At 38.0% G+C, this 27016-nt stretch overlaps 1 protein-coding gene across 1 annotated transcript in view; it reads right to left on the bottom strand.

Moving 5' to 3' along the window:
• TRHDE (thyrotropin releasing hormone degrading enzyme) overlaps window positions 1-27016 on the bottom strand; it is a 447855-nt gene that overhangs the window by 15270 nt on the left and 405569 nt on the right. Inside the window, exon 16 of the mRNA XM_061415530.1 lies at window positions 129-296. Within this exon, the coding sequence (XP_061271514.1) occupies window positions 129-296 (168 nt within the window). The remainder of the gene's footprint in view (window positions 1-128; window positions 297-27016) is intronic.

Genomic DNA, 27016 nt, shown 5'->3' with positions numbered 1-27016 from the left:
CAGTTTTCTTTAGCTCTAGAATGATATATTTTAGAGTAGCATATTTAAGGAAATAAAAACAAGTTCAGTACTATTTGATTAACAGAGAATACTCTCATTATACAAATTTAAACATTTAATTGACCCACCTATTTAATAAATTCCTGTCATCACTGCAAGTTAAGGCTTCCAATAATATTTTCTTTTCGGAAATGGCCGTGGTAGAGTGGAATTTCATCCATATGAATTCCCAGACATCCTCATCCAGCAGTGACACTCCTGTGCAGTAGACGATGTCTCTAACATTTAGTGGTATTCTAAAGAAGCAACCCATGTGGTTTTCTGTTAATTAAAGCTTCATAATATTGAAAATAAAGACAAATGCTGCCTTGCTACAGTCAGTGTTTTAAAAGATGGTTTTGGTAGTTAGATTTACCTGAAAGACAATAATACCATATAGTAACAATATTCAAACTATTCACAACTGAATGAATAAAAGAATGTATTTTATTTAATGATAGTCTTGAATGTAATTTTTCCACTTTTGAAATTATATGGACAAAAATCAGAACATAAAGGGTTTTTTAAAAAACTTTTTTTTGTATAGGAGTCAGACATAAGTGTTTAAAGAAATACAAACAAGGCATCTTATATTTCAACCAACATAAATATACTTATGCTCTCAGAATTATTAGACCCAAGAATGATGAGAAAGTACTGGATGAAGATGAAACAAATACCTCCTAAACTCTGAGACATTATTTTTCTAAAATTATTATTATCAAATACCTCTCCGAATTTGGGAAGCTAGAAGATGACTAACACAGATAATAAATAAAACATAAGTAGCACAATTTGAGAATGTAGAAAACTCTTGTTCCTATGTTTATAAAAGTGACTATAAAACATAAACTAAATTTTGATTTTGACTTCAAACTAAATGTTATGGAGGGAAATTCTTAGTCAATTCAATTAATCTTGGTTATTTATAAGCTATAAATTCTCATGGGTACATTGCCATGGCAATTACTTTTTTACTATATATTATTCTTTCAAGTTTTTATATATTTCCCACATTTTAAAAAACTCAGATCTCTGAAAGAATACTCCAATACAGTAAAAAGTTAAAAATGCATTTCTCTTTGTATAATATTTAGTAATCTATTATTAAAATTTCTCATTTATAATTTGAATGTGACTAATAATAAGAAATGTTTTCTCTGTATAACAAGATGAAAATCTCTTTTAAATATTTAGGACCTTGACAGCCCAAACACTGCTTTGGTTAAAGGAGAGCTTAGAAAACGGGAGGAGGCACCTGCATGACTACAAATGAGATGGTCATCACTCTGCTGGGAAAGGTCCGTACAGTCAAAACTACGGTTCTTCCAGTGGTCATGTACGGGTGTGAGAGTTGAACCATACAGAAGGCTGAGGGCCAAAGAATGGATGTTTTCAAACTATGATGCTGGAGAAGACTCTTAAGAGTCCCTTGGACAGCAAGGAGATCAAAGCAATCAATCTTAAAGGAAATCAACCCTGAGTATTCATTGGAAGGACTGATGCTGAAGATGAAGCACCAATTCTTTAGCCACCTGACTTACTGGGAAAGACCCACATGCTGGGAAAGATTGAGGGAAGGAGGAGATGGGGACAACAGAGGATGAGATGTTTGCACTGAATCACTCACTAGACATGAGTTTGAATAAACTCGGGGAGATGGTGAAGGACAGGGGAGCCTGATGTGCTGCAGATGATGGGGTAGCAAAGAGTCAGACATGATTTAGTAACTGAAAACAACAAAGGTGATCTTCATGTTTTTTTGTTAAGCAGCTAAGTAGGCTACAATCAAGATATTAAAGATTGTGTATCAGGATACCAAGTGTATAGAGTTGTTAGTACTATCATACAAAATTCACAGTTCCTAGAAATGGCTAAAACTACATCACTCTGTCTCTTCCTACCAATAACTAAATTGTTTGGAGAAACGTTACTTTAGTCTTGCTGACTGAGTCTTTTCTTTCTTTGTAGTATTTGAAGGCAAGCATTTTATTTGTTTGATTTGTTTTGTTTTTGAAGAAACAAAGAAGTATAGATATCAGAAGAAGCCAGTAAAGAGTTTCATACCTCTCTCAGCCCTGGAATCCCTTGAAGAAAGTACCCAGAATAGTATTCCTAAAGGTGGCGAAACCTTATTCCCCCTGCTCTGTTCATGCCCAGCTTGGGCTTCCCTGGTGGCTCAGTGGGTAATGAATCCACCTTCATTGCAAGAGACCTGGGTTTGATCCCTGGGTCAGTAAGATCTCCTAGAGAAGGGAATAGTTACCCACTCCAGAATTCTTGCCTGGAGAATCCCATGAACAGAGCAGCAAGAGTTGGTAACAACTGTGTGTATAAAACTTTTTTTCATTTGCACACAGCACATCTGAGAACACTAAGGAAACATTACCATCACATTTTGAAGAGTGCATCAGTCCCAGTAGATACAAAAATGCCTCCATCTTTACTAACTGCCATAAGAAAGTTAAAAAATCTAGTCTTTTGTTAAATCAACAGCTAGAAAAGTAAATGAATCTTTGCCTCCAAATATTACAGGCTATTGAGCATAATACTGTATTACTGTCATGATTTTGGCCAAGAGATTGCTATAAAATTTGCCAGAATTAACAATAAAATGTCTACTTAAATCATCAACTCAAGGATCGATATATATTAGATCTAATATTAGACCTAATAGTAAGAGCTTATTTTTTCAAATAAATTTTTAAGCAGTTAATATACCAAAAAGTTCAAGGATAGAGACCACTGAATGAGGTTTGTTACTGCTTAGGAAACCAATCTCCAATATCAAGCAGAAAGGCATACAGAAATATAAAAAAGGCAAAAGAAAGAAAGAAAAAGAAAAAAGTAGACATTAAACTATGTTCCTTAGAAATAACTTGTGTCATGTACTATAGTCCTTAGCAACAGTCCATAGTTTTGTAATTCAGTAGTTATTCCTGGCTGATGTTGAACAATGTAAGAGGCAGACCCACATGAATAAATGGACTGGTTGGTACAAAGTCCTAAACAGTGGCTTTAGGGGCATCAGAAATAGAAAATAAGACTTTCATGCAATACTGCATCCCAGGTTACCTATCTTATTTTATCTGGACTATACAATAATATCATGATATTTGTATTATAATAAACTTCATTTTGCAAGAGAGGAAACTTTTCTGAGAGAGAATATTTTGCACTATAACAACTATAAAGTAAGCTGAAAACCAGGATGACTTATACATGAAAATCTTTCCTATTTCTAGCAGCTTAGAGATGGCTAATGATGATGAAAATAAAATATATTGATTTCTGTTAGTAATAATAATCAGTAATTGTCACTGAATGTTGATATTTCTTGTTCAATAAAACACTATCTTATAGAAAGTAAGAACAATAAAAATTTTTAAACAGAAAAAAATATATCCCTTAAAGGGATACAATCACCAAACCCTGGATCTAATGAGTAGGCTAGCAAAGTAATACCAGTGCAGCCAGTCTATAATTCCCTTAATGCGGAACTGGCTGAAGCTGTCACTTCTACCCTCTCTTTTTCATTACGTTCTTTAATCCACAGTTTGATCAGTCATCTTTGAGAAATATTCGACACCAGCAAGAACGGTTTTCCAACAATAAGCTTCCGTTCACCAGAATCAAAGTGACAGTTGTTAAAACAGCCTCTGAGTGACTGAAAAGACATAGGCAGGGGGTGCATATATAGAGATGTTGTGTAGCAGTATGGTCATACGCAGAGCAAGGAGAAGAATCTTGAAAGGGCACCAGGAAGGAACTGCTGGATGAAACAACAAGATAGATCATCCTGAAGGAAGCTAACAAAAGTTGTCCTGGGCAAAGGAGGCCTTTGAAAGCAAAGCTGTCCAAAATAGGGGCAAATTCTGTTTTTGAAGCGGCAGCCTCAAACCAAGAGACAGATCATGCAATTTGGACGTGCTCTGCAAGAACCCACAGGTCAAGTTTCAGGCTCATGAGCAGCTGTCTCCCTATGCATAGCAAATGCATCAAATTTGATGTTGATGAAAATGAGACCCCCATTTACATATATAATCTAAAGCCTGCTGATCTATTGAAAAATAGCCCTTTGTCTCAGTTATATGGGGTTTCCCTGATGGCTCAGTGGGTAAAGAATCTGCCTGCAATGCAGGAGACACATGCATTGTGAGTTCAACTGCTGGGTTGGGAAGATCCCCTGAAAGAGGAAATGGCAATACACTCCAATCAATATTATTGCCTGGAAAATCCCACGGAGAGGGGAGCCTGGCAGGCTACAGTCAATGGGGTTGCAAAAGAGTCGGATACAACTGAGCAGGAGCACAAGGATGTCAGCTACAAATCCTCAAACTTAAGGAAAGAAATGGCTCTATCAGCAGATACTGGGAGGTACACTTGTTTAAAGATTCATAAGCCTCCTTAGAAGAGCAAGGACAGAGTGGATTAGCCAGAAAATACTGCTCTGATTTTTCTAGCGTTTCTTCCCAACCCATCAGCTTCTTATCTTCCTTACCCACCTACCAGTTAAAGAATCAATATCTGGGTCATAAAATTACTTACACTCATCACTGAAAATAAAACAAGATGGGTGAGCACTAAACTTGCCAAAGGCCCTTGGTTCCCAATGATTTCCATTGTTAACGGAACCCCCTTTCATTGCTAAATTTGTAAAGATGTTCTAATAACACTTTAGCAAAATGATTGCTCTGGGGACAGTTTAAGATCTCTTTGTATAAACCAAAGTCATTAGGAACAGATAAAAAAGCTCGTTTGTTTGTAAAGCATGAGCTGAAAAACCCACAGCACCCACAGTTATGAATAGTACAAATAAGTCCTGTGAGATTCTTGATATTAGAATTACAGGGAGGGAGAACATGGAAATTGTTTATGAAAGTGTGAATATCCTCACAGTCATATCTCTTTAACTGCTGCCTCGGAAGTAAATCTTTTACTGGAATTTGATCATGTGGGAAGGAAAGCTGTGCTTGTTTTTCTCTAGGTATGGTATGCATTGAATACAGGATTAGAGAACTGGACTTTGCTAGCTGCCTTCCTACAAGATGAATGAGCCAAAAAAGGAAGTGCTTTCATCTTTCTAGGGCACTAACACTGCAGAAATGATTACCTAATTAGTCTAACTGTACTATATTTTTTATTCTTCTTTCATTTTAAATAGCATGATGACAGAGTTCATTTGTATGTAAAAGTTCTGAAATTATACAAGTTGCATATATCATGTTGAAATAATTTTTTTATATTTTGGTGATATGTTTAATCTTTTTTTTTTACCTTGCCAAAAGCAAATGCCTAAAAACTAAAAACTTTGAGGTAGAAGTTAAAAAATTAAGTACTGGGAAGATTAAAGGCATCCATCTTTAGGAAAAAATTTTTACAGAGCTAAATAGTAATGGTGATGTAATGGGACTAATATTTTTAAACATAGTAAATTTGTACTTTAGTTATTAAATGGAAAATTGTGAAGTAGGCTGGTAAATTAACACAAATAACTAGAAAAATTTCCAAAGTTTTTGCTATGGAAGTTTTCATTGCTGCATTTTTTAAGGTGAAAAATCAGAACGTCTAAGAGAGAGGATATATGTATAACTATGGCTGATTCATGTTAAGGTTCAACAGAAAACAACAAAATTCTGTAAAGCAATTATCCTTCAATAAAAAAATAAATTAAAACAAAATAACAGTAAAGAGTTTGTTTAAGATATAAATAACAACTAAGAATTATATCATAGATTAATATTGAATGATATGGTAAAATACTTTATCTAATGTGATGAAATGTATTATTAAAGACAGAGTATTATACATATATTAATATAATATCTCTATGCTAATCTAAAGAAAAATGATAATTTGTATGTTAGAAGAAAGACTGAAAGGATAAATAAGAGAATATTAACATTAGTTTCTGGGATTGGGGATTATAAGTAATTAGAATTTTTAAATGCACGTATTTCAAATTTAATGATTTAATAACTTTTACAGTTACTTTGGAAATAAATAAGTGTATAATTACATTTATAAAGATAAAATTCTTGGAATAAAATATATTTCAATATAAAAATGCTATTACTAATACATAAAAATGATGATACAGTTAAAATATCTCCCAGGGGAAAATTACACTTACCAAAAGAGAAAAGATCACACTTTAAAATAAAATTTTGATGCTTAATCATGATACGGGTTCATTTAAGCAGGTTTTTAGTAGACCTAATTGGACTAGTAACTGTCTTTAGTACCAGGCAAGTCAAGGTCATTGCTTTGGGCTTCACTTTTTACCCTAATTGGACAAAGGCTTTTAAAGTACATGAGTTCTAAGGTCCCTTCCTGCTCTGTTAGTACAAAGCTTCTTTTCATTAGTGGTTGTATAACTTTGAAATGTGCATTTAATTATTTTCAAAGACAATAAAAAAGATTTTTCAAATCACTAGCCTCTTCTTTCAGTGGCACTACACATACCATTGATACAGAGTGGGCCTACCATTTAATTCACTGTAATTAATTTTCAGTTAACTACATCATTTGAAATATCATTTACCTATTCTAACTAAAAATTAAAAGACAGCCATGGTCGAGGCTTCCTCCACCAACATTCTATATCTTGTTCTGTCTTATACTTACAAACACTCTTACTTCTTTCAGGGCACACAGTCCTAGACTTTAAAATACCTGACTGAAAAATAACCTGCATTATCAAAGGCTGGCCCTGTCCATTTTGTCTTCTACGCTCACTTCTCATTCTATCTTGAGCCCTTGGTCCCTTGGCTGCTGCTAAGAAAGTCATAGTGAATAAAAATTAAAGCTATATAGAGGGAATGTGTGACTTCTTGCACCTTCCTGTCAGTCTCATCTGGAAAATGGGAATAATAATTCCTTAGAGCATTGTTGCAATGATTAAATGAAATAATGTTTCATTTGATATTCACATGATAATGGTGCGTATCAAGAGTTCAGTATGGACTTCAGAAAAATATTGTGCATAGCCAAATACAGGGGACATAGAAAATTGTCTACATTCAGAGAAAATAGGTATGAACATAGAAAATAGGTAACAATAACATTCATCATCCTCTTCATCATTTTTATTGCTACTATTATTAAGATGCAGTGGCAACAAATACTCCTATCATTCTCAAATGAGTACTGGACTAAAAAGAAAGCAAAAATAAAGGTTTCAGCCAACCTTGCTAAAAATGAAGGATTAATTATAAAGGTCATGAATGACATACATCTCAGGTTTAAAGCATTAAAATAAAATCAGATCAGATCAGTTGCTCAGTCGTGTCCGACTCTTTGGGACCCCATGAACTGCAGCACGCCAGGCCTCCCTGTCCATCACCAACTCCTGGAGTTCACCCAAACACATGTCCATCAAGTCGGTGATGCCATCCAGCCATCTCATCCTCTGTTATCCCCTTCTCCTCCTGCCCCCAATCCCTCCCAGCATCAGAGTCTTTTCCAATGAGTCATCTCTTTGCATGAGGTGGCCAAAGTACTGGAGTTTCAGCTTTAGCATCATTCCTTCCAAAGAAATCCCAGGGCTGATCTCCTTCAGAATGGACTGGTTGGATCTCCTTGAAGTCCAAGGGACTCTCAGGAGTCTTCTCCAACACCACACTTCAAAAGCATCAATTCTTCAGCACTCAGCCTTCTTCACAGTCCAACTCTCACATCCATACATGACCACTGGAAAAAACATAGCCTTGACTAGATGAACCTTCATTGGCAAAGTAATGTCTCTGCTTTTCAATATGCTATCTAGGTTGGTCATAACTTTCCTTCCAAGGAGTAAGCCTCTTTTAATTTCATGGCTGCAGTCACCATCTGTAGTGATTTTGGAGCCCAGAAAAATAAAGTCTGACACTGTTTCCACTGTTTCCCCATCTATTTCCCATGAAGTGGTGGGACTGGATGCCATGATCTTCGTTTTCTGAATGCTGAGCTTTAAGCCAACTTTTTCATTCTCCACTTTCACTTTCATCAAGAGGCTTTTGAGTTCCTCTTCACTTTCTGCCATAAGGGTGGTGTCATCTGCATATCTGAGGTTATTGATATTTCTCCCGGAAATCTTGATTCCAGCTTGTGCTTCTTCCAGTCCAGCGTTTCTCATGATGTACTCTGCATATAAGTTAAATAAGCAGGGTGACAATATACAGCCTTGAAGAACTCCTTTTCCTATTTGGAACCAGTCTATTGTTCCATGTCCAGTTCTAACTCTTGCTTCCTGACCTGCATACAAATTTCTCAAGAGGCAGATCAGGTGGTCTGGTATTCCTATCTCTTTCAGAATTTTCCACAGTTGATTGTGATCCACACAGTCAAAGGCTTTAGCATAGTCAATAAAGCAGAAACAGATGTTTTTCTGGAACTCTCTTGCTTTTTCCATGATCCAGCGGATGTTGGCAATTTGATCTCTGGTTCCTCTGCCTTTTCTAAAACCAGCTTGAACATCAGGAAGTTCATGGTTCACATATTGCTGAAGCCTGGCTTGGAGAATTTTGAGCATTACTTTACTAGCATGTCACTGTTTTAATTCCACCTAACTTGACTGGTATGCATGTGGGCTAAGTCGCCTCAGTCGTATCCGACTCTGTGCGACCCCATGGACTGTAGCCCGCCATGCCCCTCTGTCCAAGGGATTCTCCAGGCAAGAATACTAGAGTGGGTTTCCATTTCCTCCTCCAGGACGTCTTCCCAACCTAGGGATTGAACCCCCATTTCTTATGTCTCCTGCACTGGCAGGCAGGTTCTTTACCACTAGCGCCACCTATGCTACTGAATCCATACAAAAACCCTGGCAACCCAAGGACTACAGTTCCTTAGTATCTCTACAAGCCCCCTGGCCAAGAGAGAACAGAATCCCATGTGAAGTACACAGTTGGTGAGGCAGCAACAATGCTCTCAGGGGTATCCTTCCTACAAGGGGTTGCTCTGTTTCTGAAGAGCCCTCTTACTGGTGCCCACAAGCCTGCCCATTCCCACTAAACACTGAGCACAGCAAAAGAAATATCCTTTTTACCACAAAAAAAGAAAAAAATAGAGTACGGGCAAACCTGGTGAACTATAGCCCAACTGTATTTAAAACCAATACAATATTGTAAAGTAAATAAATAAATAAATAAAAATAAAATAAAATGTGTCCTGAACTGATGTTCAAAACCTCTTCACATTTTCACTTTGCATATTGTAAAGAAGCATATGCTGATGTTCCTAGTTGAAAGAAAAAGGACTGCTGGGAAGGGGTCAGTCACTTTAACTCAATATCTTGAATGTATCAAAAGTATATTTTAAGATAACTGCACTCCTTTTAAATGGCTTTTATAATTAGAATGAACTTTAAAAGGGACATTCACTTTGCTTAGGCTGAAATAATAAATACGACATTATATTTTAAACCTTTAAGTTTCTATAAATAAAGTAGCTATTATTTCTATTGGGTGGGAAGGGAAGGGAATGGTGAGAGTCAAGTTTCTGGGCTGTAAGACCATTTTATAAAATATAATTGCAAAAGCACAAAAACAAAAGAAACCAAGTGGCCCAGACACACGATTAAAAAGAATAGGACTAGAAAGAAGGAGACATCGAATGAAAGTAGAAAAACACACGAGACATATACAGAGTTGCCAAAAAATTCAGAGTGATGATGACAGACTGGCATGACCAAAACCTGCAAAAACCTAAAGGTGAGATTTTTCAATACGTTCTACTGAAAACCCTGCTACTGCTGCTGCTGCTAAATCGCTTCAGTCGTGTCCGACTCTGTGCAACCCCACAGATGGCATCCCACCAGGCTCCTCTGTCCCTGAGATTCTCCAGGCAAGAACACTGGAGTGGGTTGCCATTTCCTTCTCCCACTGAAAACCCTAGAACGCAGTTATTTAACATTTCATAACTCAGAACACTTATGACATCTAGAATCAATTATCCCTATAAGAACTTAAAAAAATCAAACTGGTTTATAACGAATGTAGAAAAATTAAGATATCTATGATGACTCACTTGAAAACTGAGACGTAGGCTGCGAGTATAAATAACTCTAAAAGCATAACATAATTTAAAACTTAAGAGGTATACAGTTGTAGTACAAGTTGTGAAATGGCTGATAAATTACCCTGTTTATAGATGCCTGTGTTAAAGAGCAGATAAATTGTTTCCTAATTGTTTCCCGGTAATTGCGTGCCTATTATGCGTGGCTTTCCAATGAATCTCCAATCTGCTCTATCCCAATCCTTGAATATTTAAGCTTCTTCTTCACCTAGTTCAGGTCAGAGCACTATAAATTGAAGTACCCCATATGATATGAATTTTAAATATAGGTGGTGTTTTCTGAATCACAATGATTAGCAATAAGTACTCTAGGCTCACTTTTAAGATGGAAGATAATGACAGGAATAATACATAAGCTCCAACTGCAAAACTATAGCACTGTTATCATTCCAATCATGATCCAGGCTTGAATGCTTATGAAAACTCCACTGAATGACATCAGCTCCACCTGGAAAACAACTCTTGTTGTTGAGGAGTAGTTTATAGCAACAGTCCTTGTCTGGAATTCTTCATACAAAGGCTGAAAAGTGCACCAATTTATTGTATCCATCAAAGTACCACATCTGCAAATATATGGCCATGTACAAATGAGGTCTATCTTCATTTATAATGTGCTGTCAAGGTCACTGTGGTTAATAAGGCTGATTGTCCAGCTTGGGAAGAATCAACTACAGCCATTTAGTTAATTCTTTAAGTGTAACAAGGAAGCTGTCATGAGTAGGCAATAATTAATAAATTTTCCTCACTTGAAAGGTCCCTAACTGAAAGATTTTATTTAGCTAAAGTAAATTTTACTATTCTGTATGTGTGTGTCTGTGCATTAACCAGAAAGTAAATCTGTACATTTTCATAATTTTAACTGTTAGATTCATTGTATAAGAAAATGTTGTAATTTTTTAAAAATAGAGAAATATTCTTATGCCCATTAAATCCTGGATGTTCTATGTTTTCACTGAAATATACTTTGATCCTCCTGTGAAAAAGTAGCAAAATCTGTGATAAACTTTACCTGTCAAAGAATAAAGATTAATTAAAAAATAATTTTTGATAATTAAAATAATTATAAAGAATTTAGTTCCATTTCTGTAAAAACATACACTTTGAAGGAGTCAACACAATTGTTATGACTCTGAAATAACTGAAATGTATGTGTGCACATATACACGGAACTGGCAGGTACTGGGTATAGCGTTGTTATTTGTATAAAGAGAAAGCGGAAGAACGCACACTGAATGCTTGCATTAAATGCTCATCTCAGCATAAAATAAGCAAGATTTGTTTATATATAAAAATCAAAGTCACTTCAATTTTTTAACTTCTTTTTTTTTTTTTGATTATAGAAAGGATCTCAAATCACTAGAAAGACAAAAAAATGTCTTTCTAAATATTTAGATGTGAAGAGAGCCTGAAACATGAGGATGGATTCTCTGTTGTGAATTTTAGGGCTATCTTTATTAGTTTATCTTCATGCCATAGGCCACTCTCCTCTTTTTTTCTTACACAATTAAAAAAATGGTATTCTGAGGAATCATGATATTAATTTTCTCTGAATTTTTGAGGAACAAGAACCTGCCTTCTCAACATCTTTTATTCCTCCGTTTCACGATGAATATCTTAAGTAAGAATAGGATGAGGTCAAAGAAAGTTAGAAGTCTTATTTGACATCACTAGCACTCCTTGAAATCCCATCAAATAGAGAAACAATCCAAAAACCTGCATGTATCGAGTTCTGATTCCAAAGCAGAGGCTAAGTTGTGTGTATTAGTTTCCTAAAGCTGCCATAACAAATTGCCTCAAACTTGGTTGCTTAAAATAACAGAAATGTATTTTCTCACAGTTCTTATGGCTAGAAGTCCCAGCAAGGTGTCAGCAGGGTGCCTTCTCCTGCAGGTTCTGAGGAATATGTTCCATGCATCTCTCCTAGCTTCTGGTGGCTCTGCCAATCCTCATCATCCCTTAGCTTGTAAGTGAATTACTTCCATTTCTGCCTCCATCTTCACATGGATTTTCTTCTGTGTCTCTCTATTCTTTCTCTTCTGCTTCTGATGAGGACACTGAAGATGGGACTTAGGGTACACCTTTAATCCATGAAATCTCAGCTCAAAATCATTAATTTAATTATATCTGCAAAAATCTTATTTCCAAATAAGATCACATTCACAGATGGGGTTTAGGATTTAGACATAGCTTTTAGAAGATATGAATGTATCTTTTCAGTCCATGCAAGTATGTGCATGTGTTTTTATTTTTCCTATTATTGCTAAGAAATTACAAGTAATCAAAGTTCTTTCTCATTTTCAGATATTTTAAGATATGGGTTACACAAAACAATATTTGATACTTAGGAACATCTTTCATTAACATTATCACAATATTGAGTAAATATCATCACACCAGGCAGCTGGTAAAGAATCTGCCTGCAATGCAGGAGACTCTGGTTAAATTCCTGGGTTGGGAAAATCTGTTGGAGAAGGGATAAACTACCCACTCCAGTATCCTTGGGCTTCCCTGGTGGCTCAGCTGGTAAAGAATCTGCCTGCAATTTGGGAGACCTGGGTTTAATCCCTGGGTTGGGAAGATCCCCTGGAGAAGGGAACATCTCCTGGAGAAGGGAACCCACTCCAGTATTCTGGCCTGGAGAAGGAATTCCAAGGACTGTATACTCCATGGGGTTGCCAACAGTTGGACATGACTGAATGACTTTCACTATCACACTATTATTAGAAAGACTAACATGAATTATTTTCATTTTGAGATAGAGTAAATTATATGTATAAAAATCAGTCCTAAGTCTTAATTATAAGGGGGAAAATATAAAAGAAATGTTAATGCTAATAGCAATGCTTATATTATTTTTGGAAAATGTGGAGGAAATTTCTTACTTATAGTGCTTCAAGTAGTTGAAATAAACCTTATAATCAATGAATCTTGAACCCATCAGTATAATCTACTCTGTGTTAGTACATAAGAATGCTTTCGAAGCTGCAAATACTTATGTTGGTGTTTCTGCTCTGGCTTAGTAAATAATGATTACTATGGTACATTTAATCACCATTGCTCCCTGTGTTGCCCATGTAAATCTATATTCACTTAGTACTTATACTGTGATAAACAGTTAGGCAGTTAAAACAGAGCTATTCTACAACTAATTAATACATATCTTTTGACAGATGACACAAGAGTTCAATAGTGTTCTGCCTAAAATTGGTATAATATTAGGCAAACAATGCTAGCATGACAAGAAAATTATTTTTGGCAGAAATGGGGGAAAAGCCAATTAGACAAAAAGAAGACAAAAAGTTAAGTTAGATGAAGCCGTTTTCAAAAGCACACTCTATAAAAATTAAAATATTTTGAAAAAACACTATTGACTATTTGCCTCTAAGCATGTCCAGTAATATAATTTTTTAAAGTAAATGTCAGGAAAAGCCAAAAGGGTTGGGAAATGGAAAATAAGTGTATGATTATTTCTGCATTTTAAATTAGAATATACAATCATTAATGCATTTATATTACAAACTAAATGTGACTATAAGAAAATTAATAGAATCATGCACTTACCAGAGTTATATTAGCTCTCAATGCAATTAAAATCCCTGCTACACCAAAAAGTAAATTAAAAGTACATTCTGCAAGGAGGTCATTCAGTCAAGTATTCATCTGATGATGAATTGAACTGAGATAACATATATTGAATTCTCCAAATGGCAAGAAAAAGAGTTACTTTCAGTGTGATTCTAGAGAAGCATAAGGAGAAGACAGACTATAAAGTCTTCTACATTTAGTTATTGCCACTCCTTGGGTATACTGTCACCCTGCTTATTTAACTTATATGCAAAGTACATCATGAGAAATGCCGGGCTGTATGAAGCACAAGTTGGAATCAAGACTGCTGGGGGAAATATCAGTAACCTCAGACACACAGATGATACCACCCTTACAGAAGAAAGCGAAGATGAACTAAAGAGCCTCTTGATGAGGGTGAAAGAGGAGAGTGGAAAAGCTGACTTAAAACCCAACATTCAAAAAACTAAGATCATGGCATTCAGTCCCATCAGTTCAGTTCAGTTCAGTTCAGTCGCTCAGTCATGTCCAACTCTTTGCGACCCCGTGAATTGCAGCACACCAGGCCTCCCTGTCCATCACCAACTCCTGGAGTTCACTCAGACTCATATCCATCGAGTCAGTGATGCCATCCAGCCATCTCATCCTCTGTCATCCCCTTCTCCTCCTGCCCCCAATTCCTCCCAGCATCAGAGTCTTTTCCAATGAGTCAACTCTTCGCACGAGGTGGCCAAAGTACTGGCGTTTCAGCTTTAGCATCATTCCTTCCAAAGAACACCCAGGGATGATCTCCTTTAAAATGGACTGGTTGGACCTCCTTGCAATCCAAGGGACTCTCAAGAGTCTTCCCCAACACCATGGTTCAAAAGCATCAAATCTTTGGTGCTCAGCTTTCTTCACAGTCCAACTCTCACATCCATATATGACCACTGGAAAAACCATAGCCTTGACTAGACGGACCTTCAGTTCATGGCAAATAGATGGGGAAACAATGGAAACAGTGAGAGACTTTATTTTCTTGGGCTCCAAAATCACTGCAGATGGTAACTGCGACCATGAATTTAAAAGACACTTGTTCCTTGGAAGAAAAGTCATGACCAACCTAGACAGCATATTAAAAAGCAGAGACATACTTTGCCAACAAAGGTCCATGTAGTCAAAGCTACAGTTTTTCCAGTGGTCATGTATGGATGTGAGACATGGACCAGAAAGATGGCTGAGCACCGAAGAACTGATGCTTTTGAACTGTGGTGTTGAAAAAGACTCTTGAGAGTCTCCTGGACTGCAAAGAGATCAAACCAGTCAATTCTAAAGGAAATCAACCCTGAATATTCACTGGAAGGACTGATGCTTAAGCTGAAGCTCCAATACTTTGGCCACCTGGTGCAAAGAGCTGACTTCTTGGAAAAGACCCTGATGCTGGGAAAGATTGAAGGCAAGAGGAGAAGGGGACGACAGAGGATGAGATGGTTGGATGGAATCACTGACTCAATGGACATGAGTTTGAGCAAGTTCTGGGAGATGGTGAAGGACAGGGAAGCCTAGCATGTTCATGGCATTGCAGAGTCGGACATGACTGAGTGACAGAACAACAAATTAATTTTAATGCATGATTTCTCCTTATACAGAAAGTCAGGCAGGTCATGATTGATTACTAGTTATGTAAAAGATTTCCAGTTTGACAAAGGAATTCACAATTGGATCAATTCAGATAGCAAGTCTACTTGCTACATTTCATATATTGCTTCTCTTCTCCATAGTTTATCAATACATTTCTATCTGTTAATATATTTTAATCTTAGCAAAAAATCTCCTTCTTAAGTTTTGATGATGGAGCTTAATCAATTAACTGGAATTTTTGCTTTTTTCAGTAAATAAAAACAAAACCGATTAACTGAAAATGAAATTATAATGCTACCAGAGGATGTTCTTGGGTCAGTATAGATTCTGCACAATCAGCTAAATTTTTCACAGTACCAAGACTTCAATCTTGATAAATTACTTTGAGGAAGAAGGCTATATTTTAAGGTGACTTAAAAAAATGATTGGAGTATAGTTGATTTACAATTTTGTATGAGTTTCTGTACAGTAAAATTGATCAGTTGTACATATACATATATCCAGTCATTTTAGATTCTTTTTCCATATAGGTCATTAACACATATTGAGAAGAGTTCCCGGATAAAGTCACAGATACGGAAAACAAACTTACAGTTACCAGGGGCGAAAGGGTGGAGAGAGGGATAAATTTGGAGATTGGGGTTGACATATACACACTACTATCTATAAAATAGATAATAACGAAGGCCATTTTTATACACGGTTCCTTCCTCTTAACATCTTTCCCTCTTTGCCTACTAAGTGTGTATCTTTTCTGCAGGCCTCAGGTCAATTGTCACTCTGCAGGAATGTCAGCCTTACTGATGGGTCACATTGTTTCTGTCTTATAAATCTCCCTCTGGTTCTCAATACACTAAAATTATACAGTATTTGTATGACATCTGATTAGTCTCAGTCTATCCCACTGGACTGTCAACTTCAGGAAAGAAGAAACTGTCCTTTAGCTCATCACTGAATACCAGTGCCTTTTAGCCCAATGCCTGGGATATGGTAGAGACTCAGGGTATGTTTGGTACATGAATAAAATACTGCTACTGCTGCTAAGTCTCTTCAGTCGTGTCCAACTCTGTGCGACCCCATAGACAGCAGCCCACCAGGCTCCCCATCCCTGGGATTCTCCAGGCAAGAACACTGGAGTGGGTTGCCATTTCCTTCTCCAATGCATGAAAGTGAAAGGTGAAAGTGAAGTCGCTCAGTCATGTCCGAGTCTTAGCGACCCCATGGACTGCAACCTACCAGGCTCCTCCGCCAATGGGATTTTCCAGGCAAGAGTATTGGAGTGGGGTGCCATTGCCTTTTCCGATAAAATGCTGACAGAGTCTGAATTAATATTGATTAACCACATTAAGTAGATATTACTGTGGAAGACATACTACTTTATTTTAGAAATCAAGCTGAAAGTTAAAAACTTTCAAACTTTCAAGTTATGATCCAGGTATTCCATTATTCAAATGTGACTTGTGAACTTGACTTTGTAATTTTGCATTGATCACAGTGACGGATGCAGCATATTTAAGATTTTATGCTTTAACTTTGAAAAACTACTGAGGAATAAATTAATAAAAAGACATCAATGATGGCAATAATTTTGATGATAATTGTGAATTATTCCAGAGGTCCCCACAACACTTTTTGCTTTAAAGATTATCTTTGTTGGATTTATGCAAAAACAATTCATAATAAAGTAACCGGTCACAACTACTGAAATATAAAATTCCTAGAACATAAAGGTAATAGAAGGAAAGTATTTATCCTTTAAAGGATCACAGCAAACTATGGAGAAGGCAATGGCAACCCACTCCAGTACTCTTGCCTGGAAAATCCCATGGATGGAGGAGCCTGGTAGGCTGCAGTCCATGGGGTCGCTAAGAGTCGGACACGACTGAGCGATTTCATTTTCACTTTTCACATTCATGCATTGGAGGAGGAAATGGCAACCCACTCCAGTGTTCTTGCCTGGAGAATCCCAGAGATGGGGGAGCCTGGTGGGCTGCCGTCTATGGGGTTGCACAGAGTCGGACACGACTGAAGCGACTTAGCAGCAGCAGCAGCATGGAAAATTCTTAAAAGAGATAGGAATACCAGAGCACCTTATGTGTCTCCTTAGATATCTGGATGCAAGTCAAGAAGCAACAGTTAGAACCGGACATGGAACAACAGATTGGCTCAAAACTGGGAAAGGAGTATGTCAAGATTGTATATTGTGACCTTGCTTATTTAACTTATATGCAGAGTATGAAATACTCTGCATATAAGTTACATCATGCAAAATGCCAGGCAAGATGACTCATAAACTGGAATCAAGACTGCCAGGGAGAAATATCAACAACCTCAGATATGAAGATGGCACTACCCTTATGGAAGAAATCGAAGAGGAACCAAAGAGCCTCTTGATGAAAGAGGAGAGTGAAAAAGCTGGCTTAAAACTGAACATTCAAAAGACTAAGATCATGGTATCCAGTCCCATCTCTTCATGGCAAATAGATGTGGAAAAAGGGGAAACAGTGATAGATTTTTTTTTCCTGGGCTCCTAAATCACTGTGGAGGGTGACAGCAGCCATGAAATTAAAAGATGCTTGCTCCTTGAAACGAAAGCAATGACAAATATAGACAGTATGTTAAAAAATAGAGACATCACTTTGCCAACAAAGGTCCATATAGTCAAAGCTATGGCTTTTCCAGTAATTCATGTACTGATGTGAGGGCTGGACCAGAAAGAAGACTGAGCACCTAAGAACTGCTGTTTTCAAATTGTGGTGCTGCATATGTCAAATCTAGAAAAATGGTTCTGAAGAATTTATTTACAGGCTAGCACTGGAGAAATGGACATAGAAAATAGACTTATGGACATGGGGAGAGGGGAGCAGAGGGTGAGATGTATGGAACAAATAACATGGAAACTTACATCACCATATATAAAATAGATAGCCAACGAGAATTTCCTGTATGGCTCAGGAAACTCAAACAGGGGCTCTGTATCAATCTAGAGGGGTGGGATGGGGAGGGAGAGCAGAGGGAGGTTCAAAAGGGAGGGGATATATGTATACCTATAGGAAGGAAAGTTATGACCAACCTAGATAGCATATTAAAAAGCAGAGACATTACTTCACCAGCAAAGATCCATCTAGTCAAGGCTATGGTTTTTCCAGTGGTCATGTATGGATGTGAGAGTTGGACTGTGAAAAAAGCTGAGCGCCGAAGAATTGATGCTTTTGAACTGTGGTGTTGGAGAAGACTCTTGAGAGTGCCTTGGACTGCAAGGAGATCCAACCAGTCATTTCTAAAGGAGATCAGTCCTGGGTATTCATTCGAAGGACTGATGCTGAAGCTGAAACTCTAATACTTTGGCCACCTCATGCAAAGAGCTGACCCACTGAAAAAGACCCTGATGCTGGGAGGGATTGGGGGCAGGAGGAGAAGGGGACGACAGAGGATGAAATGGCTGGATGGCATCACCAACTCGATGCACATGAGTTTGAGTGAACTCCAGGAGTTGGTGATGGACAGGGAGGCCTGGCGTGCTGTGATTCATGGAGTCGCAAAGAGTCAGACACGACTGAGCGACTGAACTCAACTGAACTGATGGCTGATTCATGTTGAGGTTTGACAGAAAACAAAATTCTGTAAAGCAATTGTCCTTCAATAAAAAAATAAATTTAAAAAAATTGTGGTGCTGGAGAAGACTCTTGAGAGTGCCTTGGACAGCATGGAGATCAAACCACTCAGTCCTGAAGGAAATCAATCTTGAATACTCTTTGGAAGGATTGATGCTGAAGCTCCAATACTTTGGCCACCTGATACAAAGAGCTGACTTGTTGGAAAAGTCCCTGATGCTGGAAAAGATTGAGGGCAGGAGGAGAAGGATGTGACAGAGGATGAGATGGTTGGAAGGCATCATGGACTTAATTGGACAAGAGCTTGAGCAAAACTCTAAGAGATAGTGAAGGACAAGGAAGCCTGGTGTGCTGCAATCCATAGGGTCACAAAGAGTCGAACAGGATATAACAACTGAACAGCAAAGATAAAAGTAAACAAAAGTACATGCTCTCAAGTTTTGGATTAAGCAAAGGGAAAACAAGCTCAAAGTACTTTTTAAATCTACACTACAAACATTCTAGTAGCTAATTCATTATATTCTTCTTCTCACCTCAAAGGACTAGTCTGTTATAAAAAAAAAAAAAAGATTAAGGAAGGAAATCACATCCATAGTACATGAAGTCCTCTATTAACAGTATCTGAACTGTGCTCAATGTGAAATACATAACTAGCCAAACAAATTGCACATAGGATGCTCACATACAAGTAAAAATGAGAATGACTGAAAATACAGGTCAATCAGTTTGAAGTTTCTTAATATAATACACTGGGACTATAATTGCCTTTTGTAGTATACTTCCTAAATTCTTAGAAATTAAAAATGAAATAATTTCTGATATTTTAACCCCCCAGAAAAACAGATTTTATGCCAGATATTGGTTAGGAGGTAAAGAAATACACTACTTGTAAAAGCAGTATTGGCTAACACTGAAAGAGGATGTTGTGAGTCAAATATTTGAAACATGAGACAATCATAAAAGTATTTTTTTTAATTATTTTAGATATAAAATGCCTATTTTATAATGCAAGGTAGAGGCAATTAGTTGCATTTTTGATGGATATGAGTTAAAGTAAAACTAAAATTTATATAAAGTCCCTTGGGGACATCTACAAGAAAAAGTATATAGTTCTTAGATTTTATACCATTTTTACATATCTTTATTTACAGATATATATGTATGTTTGTACAGTCAGTCATGTCCGACTCTTTGCAGCCCCATGGACTGTAACCTGCCAGGCTCCTCTGTCTGTGGAATTTTACAGCAAGAATACTGGAGTAGGTTGCCATTTCCTACCTCGGAGGATCTTCCTGACACTGGGATCAAATCTGAGTCTCTTGTGTCTCCTGCATTAGCAGGAGGATTCTTTACCACTGTTTAATAGATGCAGCTTTAAAAATGTATAGTGGAAAGGATTAATAGTAAGTGAAAAATACACAAAAATTGGCAGAGGAAATAAAACAACTTTTAGAATACACCATAAATATTCACCCTCAGGGGCCTCAACACGTGTGAATTACACCCAGCTACTCCATGCTGTGATTTCCTAATTCTTGGCCTTGAACTCCCTTCTTACATTCTCTCCCTAGACAACTTCATCTACTTCTCATCCATTCCACTTCTTCCTACATCCTAGTGTGGGTGTCCTCAAAATGATGTGTTCATAACCCTAGGCATAAAGGAAGACTTTTCAAGGAGTACCTAAGGATAATTCCCTGGGCTTCCCTGGTGGCTCAGATGGTAAAGAACCTGCCTGCCATGCAGGGGACCCGGGTTCGATCCCTGGGTTGCTAAGATCTCCTGGAGAAGGAAATGGCAACCCACTCCAGTGTTCTTGCCTGGAGAATCCCATGGACAGAGGAGCCTGGTGGGCTACAGTCCATGGAACTGCAAAGAGTTGGACATGACTGTGTGACTAACACACACTTGGCGATCCATTTCTGCATTCTAAACTCTTAAATGGATATTTCTCTTCTCATAAAAACCCTTCTCCCACTTTCTCTCACTTTCCAGAAGAGAGGCATATTTGTCATTCACTCATCTTGTGTCTTCTGAGGGTGCATTTTATTACACTACCAAATAAAGAGAAAATTTTACATATTGTAATGATTCTGTGAAGTATTTAATTTGTGACATTTGTTAGCACAGTATTACGAAGAAGGCAATGGCACCCCACTCCAGTACTCTTGCCTGGAAAATCCCATGGACGGAGGAGCCTGGTGGGCTGCAGTCCATGGAGTCACTAAGAATCAGACAGGTCTGAGCGACTTCACTTTCACTTTTCACTTTCATGCATTGGAGAAGGAAATGGCAACCCACTCCAGTGTTCTTGCCTAGAGAATCCCAGGGATGGGGGAGCCTGGTGGGCTGCCATCTATGGGGTCGCACAGAGTCAGACACGACTGAAGCAACTTAACAGCAACAGTGTTTAGTAAATAAGTAATCATATTTTTAAATGGCTAATGATGAGTATAAAATAGCTATGGTGTCTCAGATCCACTGGAGACATTTAAAAGCCTGAAAAGAATTTCACTGGAAAAAAAAATGTCTATTTTTACAATATGCTGGAATTTAAAATCATTTAAATGTATGATGGAGAATTTTGGATATAGACTTAAAATGCCATTTTAGGCAGTTCATATGCATAAAAGTTTGAGCCCAAGGGATTATTTTCATCAGTTGTCATCACTGCCTTCCTTTCTCTTATTTTTTCTATCCAAACATTCATTAACACCTGTCACTTTCATTCCTCAGTCATGTTCAAATATGCCCTGTCTCTTCATCTCCAGCCCCAGTGATCAGGGTTGGAAGTTCTCCCTGCTCTCCCTGCTCTGGTCACATTTCCACAGGACTGGTCAAATTTTCTCAGGGCATCACACACCTAAGTTTCATCTTTAGCTTTGTGTGATTATTTTGAACAATTTCTGCCTCCTTCCTACACTGCCCTCCTTGCCCCTGCATTCATCTTTAGTGCAGATAAGGGTGTAGATCACGTATTCTCAATGCCAGTCAGGTAACAGGGGCTGGCACTTCTTGAATGAAGGGATGCTTCCTTCAAAGTGTCTAGCACAGTGCCTGATACATGCTTGTTAAGTACATCAATAAAAGAACATATGCTCCCGTTAACTATGCAATCAAAAGAGAACCCAAACTGGACATGTTGTGAGGAAACTATGATTTATGTTCAAGCACAGTGAGTGTGAAATTTTGGACTGGTGGAGTTGAGGGATGCACTAGAGATTTAGATACAATTCCCTCACTGTAGAAACAGGGTTGAAAACTTGGAGACATTGACAGACTTGTCTGAACCCACAGCTGCCTACTGACAAATTAGGAGCAAACCTGATTCCTCACCCCCACTGACTGGAGGTTTGGGGAACCCTGCCTCTCCCACTGCTCCATACAGACTCTGAGCTGTGTTCACTAGTTTGCAACAGGACTACGCTGGTGACCGACCACTAGAATGGCAGGACTGGCTGGTAGGAAAACGTACAGCAGGCCGATGAGTAGTGGAAAGAATACAAAAAAGAGTGTAAAGAGCAGAGGGAATAGGACCATAATAATGTGAAAACATGGCCAGTAACTTAGGATCTATGTTTTCAGGGAAGAAAACATGAGGTTTCTGAACCAAATACCTAAAAACCATAATGGAAAGAGCCCTTTGTCCTGCCACTTTTATGCTCTCACACAAGTTCAACAATTATTGATGGGCTAAGAGCAGACAAAAGGAAAGGCACTTAACTAGAGCTCTTTACACTATGAGATTAAACAACAGCTATGACTGAGGGAGGGGCAGGTACCAAAACAGCACCTGATTTAGGGCAGGGAGGAAACTAACATTTACCCAGAGGCCAAGACAGACAGTGGCGAGAGGGGCAAATGTCCCCCTGCTCTTGATTTAGAACCTCTATGGTAATGTTTTATTTTATTTTTTATGTTACAAGTCACATCCTTATATCCTCAAAATTTATAGAAAGTTAAGTCTAATATTGAAGGCATTCTATCAATGTCTTATCCTGTTCTATTCCACACTGTTCTACTTTCTCCATCTCAAATTCACACCACCCATTACACTGCTGCTGCTGCTACTGCTAAGTCGCTTCAGTCGTGTCCAACTCTGTGCAACCCCGTAGACAGCAGCCCAACAGGCTCCCCTGTCCCTGGGATTCTCCAGGCAAGAACACTGGAGTGGGTTGCCATTTTCTTCTCCAATGCATGAAAGTGGAAAGTGAAAGCGAAGTCACTCAGTTGTGTCCAACTCTTCGCTACCACATGGACTGCAGCCTACCAGGCTCCTCTGTCCATGGGGTTTTCCAGGCAAGAGCACTGGAGTGGGGTGCCATTGCCTTCTCCAACCCATTACACAGGGGTGGTCAAAATAAAATAAATAAATTTAAATGAAAAAAAAATTTTTTTAAGCTAAAAAAAAAATAAGTAGAAGCCAACTTCAGAGATGCTGAATGTTGTATAATTTCTTACAAGGGTCAGGTCCTTATAGGCATTCTTTTATATAATCCTCACTACCTGTTTGGTTGTTAGTAGTCTTGCCACTTTTCAGATGATGTACCAAGTGATTTTCCTAAGTTTACTTAGTCAAATGGCTGCAGTTTGATCACAGTGTCTTTGACTCTGAAGACCATAACCAATCCTAATACCAGTGGTTCCCAAAGTGTGGGCCACAGATAAGCAGCCTCGGCATCTTTAATAATACGGAAAATTATTAAATTATTAGCAAGTCACATTCTTGGGCCCCATCTCACCCATGAATCAGAGCTCTGAGGGGGCAGTATAAACTCTTTAACTAGTCTCCCCAGTGACTCTTGTGCACAGAAAAAACTGGCTTTCTTGGGTATCCTTTTTTGTTTTTTCTTTGTTTTGTTTTGTTTTTATCATTTTTTAACAAACATCTGTTACTGATATATGGAAATTTGATATACTATCACGGAATTCTAGGCTGTAGGGTAGAAGATAGGCTTTAGATGGAAGCCCAGATCTCTGCCCCAACCCCACCTATTGCTGTATAATCTTGGCAAGTTACATTTAACCTTTGTAAGTTTTGGATTTCTCTTTGTAAAAGGAAAATAAAAAATAAAAAATCATATACCAAATACACTTAGACCAATGCCTGGAATGTAATAAATACTCAATAAAGTAGATATAATTTTCATTATTATTATCATCAGTAAGGACAACAATATTAAGCTTATGTATTATGTATGCTGCAAAGCTCCACAGAGGCTGCCCTACTTACAATTTTTGTTATAAAATGACCTTATTTTTTTCAATTTAAATGAATTCACGGTAAATTTTAATTCAGTAAGCAGTTTTACTTTCCCACAATGAACAAGGTCTTCTGCTGTTTTAGGGTATTTTTAAAGTAGATTATTGATTTGTTGTCGTTTAGTCTCTAAGTCATGTCCGACATTTTGCAACCTCAAGAACCCACCAGGCTCCTCTGTCCATGGGATTTCCCAAGCAAAAGTACTGGAGTGGGTTGCCATTTCCTTTTCAGGGGACCTCCCCAACCCAGGGATTGAACCTGCATCTCCTTCATTGTGGGTGAATTCTTTACTACTGAGCCACCAGGGAAGTCCAGAGTATTGATACCAGTTATCAATTTATGTTAGGGAATGCATATCACTACTGATTACTTTTTAAAAATTAACCATTTAAAACCTTTACCCTGTCTTGGCTTAAAGCTTTATTGGAATATTGGGATTCATATATATATATATATATATACACACACACTGGTATACATAAAATGGATAACTAATAAGGACCTACCAAATAGCACATGGAATTCTACTCAGTACTCTATAGACCTATATGGGAATAGAATCTAAAAGAGTGGATATATGCAGATGTATGTGGTGTTGGAGAAGACCTCTGAGAGTCCCTTGGACTGCAAGGAGATCCAACCAGTCCATCCTAAAGGAGATCAGTCCTGGGTGTTCATTGGAAGGACTGATGCTGAAGCTGAAACTCCAATACTTTGGCCACCTGATGGGAAGAACTGACTCATTGGAAAAGACCCTGATGCTGGGAAAGACTGAAGGCAGGAGGAGAAGGGGACGACAGAGGATGAGATGGTTGCATGGCATCGCCGACTCCGGGAGTTGGTGATGAACAGGGAAGCCTGGTGTACTGCAGTCCATGGGGTCGCAAAGAGTCAGACACGACTGAGCGACTGAACTGGACTCAACTGATTCACTTTGCTGTACACCTGAAACTAACATAACATTGTAAATCAACTCTACTCCAAAAATTTTTTTAAAAAAGAAAAAATGTATCTTTTAATATTATTTGAGAAAGACATTAACACAAAATTAAGAGGCTGTGTTATCATGGACACATTTAATTTCAGGTTACATGTTTATTCAAAGAAAATCCCACACTGATATGTTGAGATCCCTGTGTAGTTAACTGTACAATCTCAAAAGTGTTTTAATACAGAGGTTTTCAGATAATAATTCATTTAGAGTAAAAAATATATCCCTTCTATTTTACTCATTGAAGTTCATGCCAATCATTTCTTATTTATTTCCACCCAGCAGTGAAAGAAACCAATTTCTGTCCTTTTTATTATGCTTTTTATTCATACAAAAAAGCTATCATCTTTTGCGAGTCTTTTTTTTAGAGTGAAATTCTCAGTTCTCATGACCTCCCCTCATAGCTGGTGTTTCCTCAATCTCTTTTATCATTTATGTTGTTCTCTCCCGAATGCTTGGTGATTTGTCTCTTTTCTGAAATGTGGCATTCTGCTGAACTTAGTCCCCAAACCACAGCCTAACAAGACCTGAGCACAGCTCACTCTGTCTATATGCAGGACATCACCGTTACAATTCAGCACACTGTAGCATTTGAATATTTTAATAGATCAGAATGTGGACTCATTCAACATATCATCCACTGTAATTCTTGAATTTTTCTAACTTCTGCTACCACCTCTAGCCTTTCACTGCACTTTTTGGATCCATTAGCCAGCCTTGCACCAACTTTCCATTCTGTTTTCCAGTGCCACTAATTTGACCTATCTCCCCAGTGTATCAGGACCAGGCTGTATAGTAACAAGCAGCCCAGATCTTTGCAACTGCTGCTTCTTCCAGGACTCCTTGACCTTTAGATTTATTAGCACAAATATATAGCATCTCACTGATCAAAATTTTTTAGTATGTTATGATGTTACCTTGTGGATCAGACAGTAAAGAATCTGCCTGCAATGCAGGAGACCCATGTTCAATCCCTGGGTCAGAAAGATCCCCTAGAGAGGGAGTGACAACCCACTTCAGTATTCTTGCCAGGGAAATCCCATGGACAGAGGAGCCTGGCAGGCTATAGTCCATGGGGTCGCAAAGAGTCAGACATGATGGAGCGACTAACACTTTTACTTTAACATTACCTTTGGAGAGTCTTTTAAGATGATTTTTAAGGTTCCAATTAAACAAAGACAAGCAAACAAAACTGGTCTGTTACTTCTCCTGCTGCTAAGTCACTTCAGTCGTGTCCGACTCTGTGTGACCCCATAGACGGCAGCCCACCAGGCTCCCCTGTCCCTGGGATTCTCCAGCAAAGAACACTGGAGTGGGTTGCCATTTCCTTCTCCAATGCATGAAAGTGAAAAGTGAAAGTGAAGTCGCTCAGTCATGTCCGACCCTTAGCGACCCCATGGACTGCAGCCTACCAGGCTCCTCCGTCCATGGGATTTTCCAGGCAAGAGTACTGGAGTGGGGTGCCATTGCCTTCTCCGTCTGTTACTTCAGGCACATTTAAAAAGAAACCTAACCCTCCCCTTAATTGACTCAATTTAAGAAAGTTAAACTCAGCACCAATTACAGGGTGCATTATTGTTTTATTAACTACAGATGAAACCCCTGATCTCCCATACAGCCAGCCCCATGAGCATCATGTACACTTCCTGCAGGAGGTCACTGGTGTATGCTGGGGCATGTCATTTGGCTGGCTGGTTGAGTATTTCTTAGTAAACACAGAGTTAGTTTCACTTAGCAGGTTTACTTGCCCAGTCACAAAAAGAAGCAAAACAGGACCATGTAAAAATAATGAAGGAAATAACAAAAGAAATTTAAAAGAATTAGGCCCCAATTTAACTACTGTACCACAAATAAGCAGAATAGTTATAAGAA

The sequence above is a fragment of the Bos javanicus genome, chromosome 5, assembly GCF_032452875.1.
Source record: "Bos javanicus breed banteng chromosome 5, ARS-OSU_banteng_1.0, whole genome shotgun sequence".
In the NCBI taxonomy this organism is placed as follows: domain Eukaryota; kingdom Metazoa; phylum Chordata; class Mammalia; order Artiodactyla; family Bovidae; genus Bos; species Bos javanicus.
Note: the sequence above shows the minus strand (reverse complement) of the source record. Positions and strands in the feature narration are given on the sequence as shown.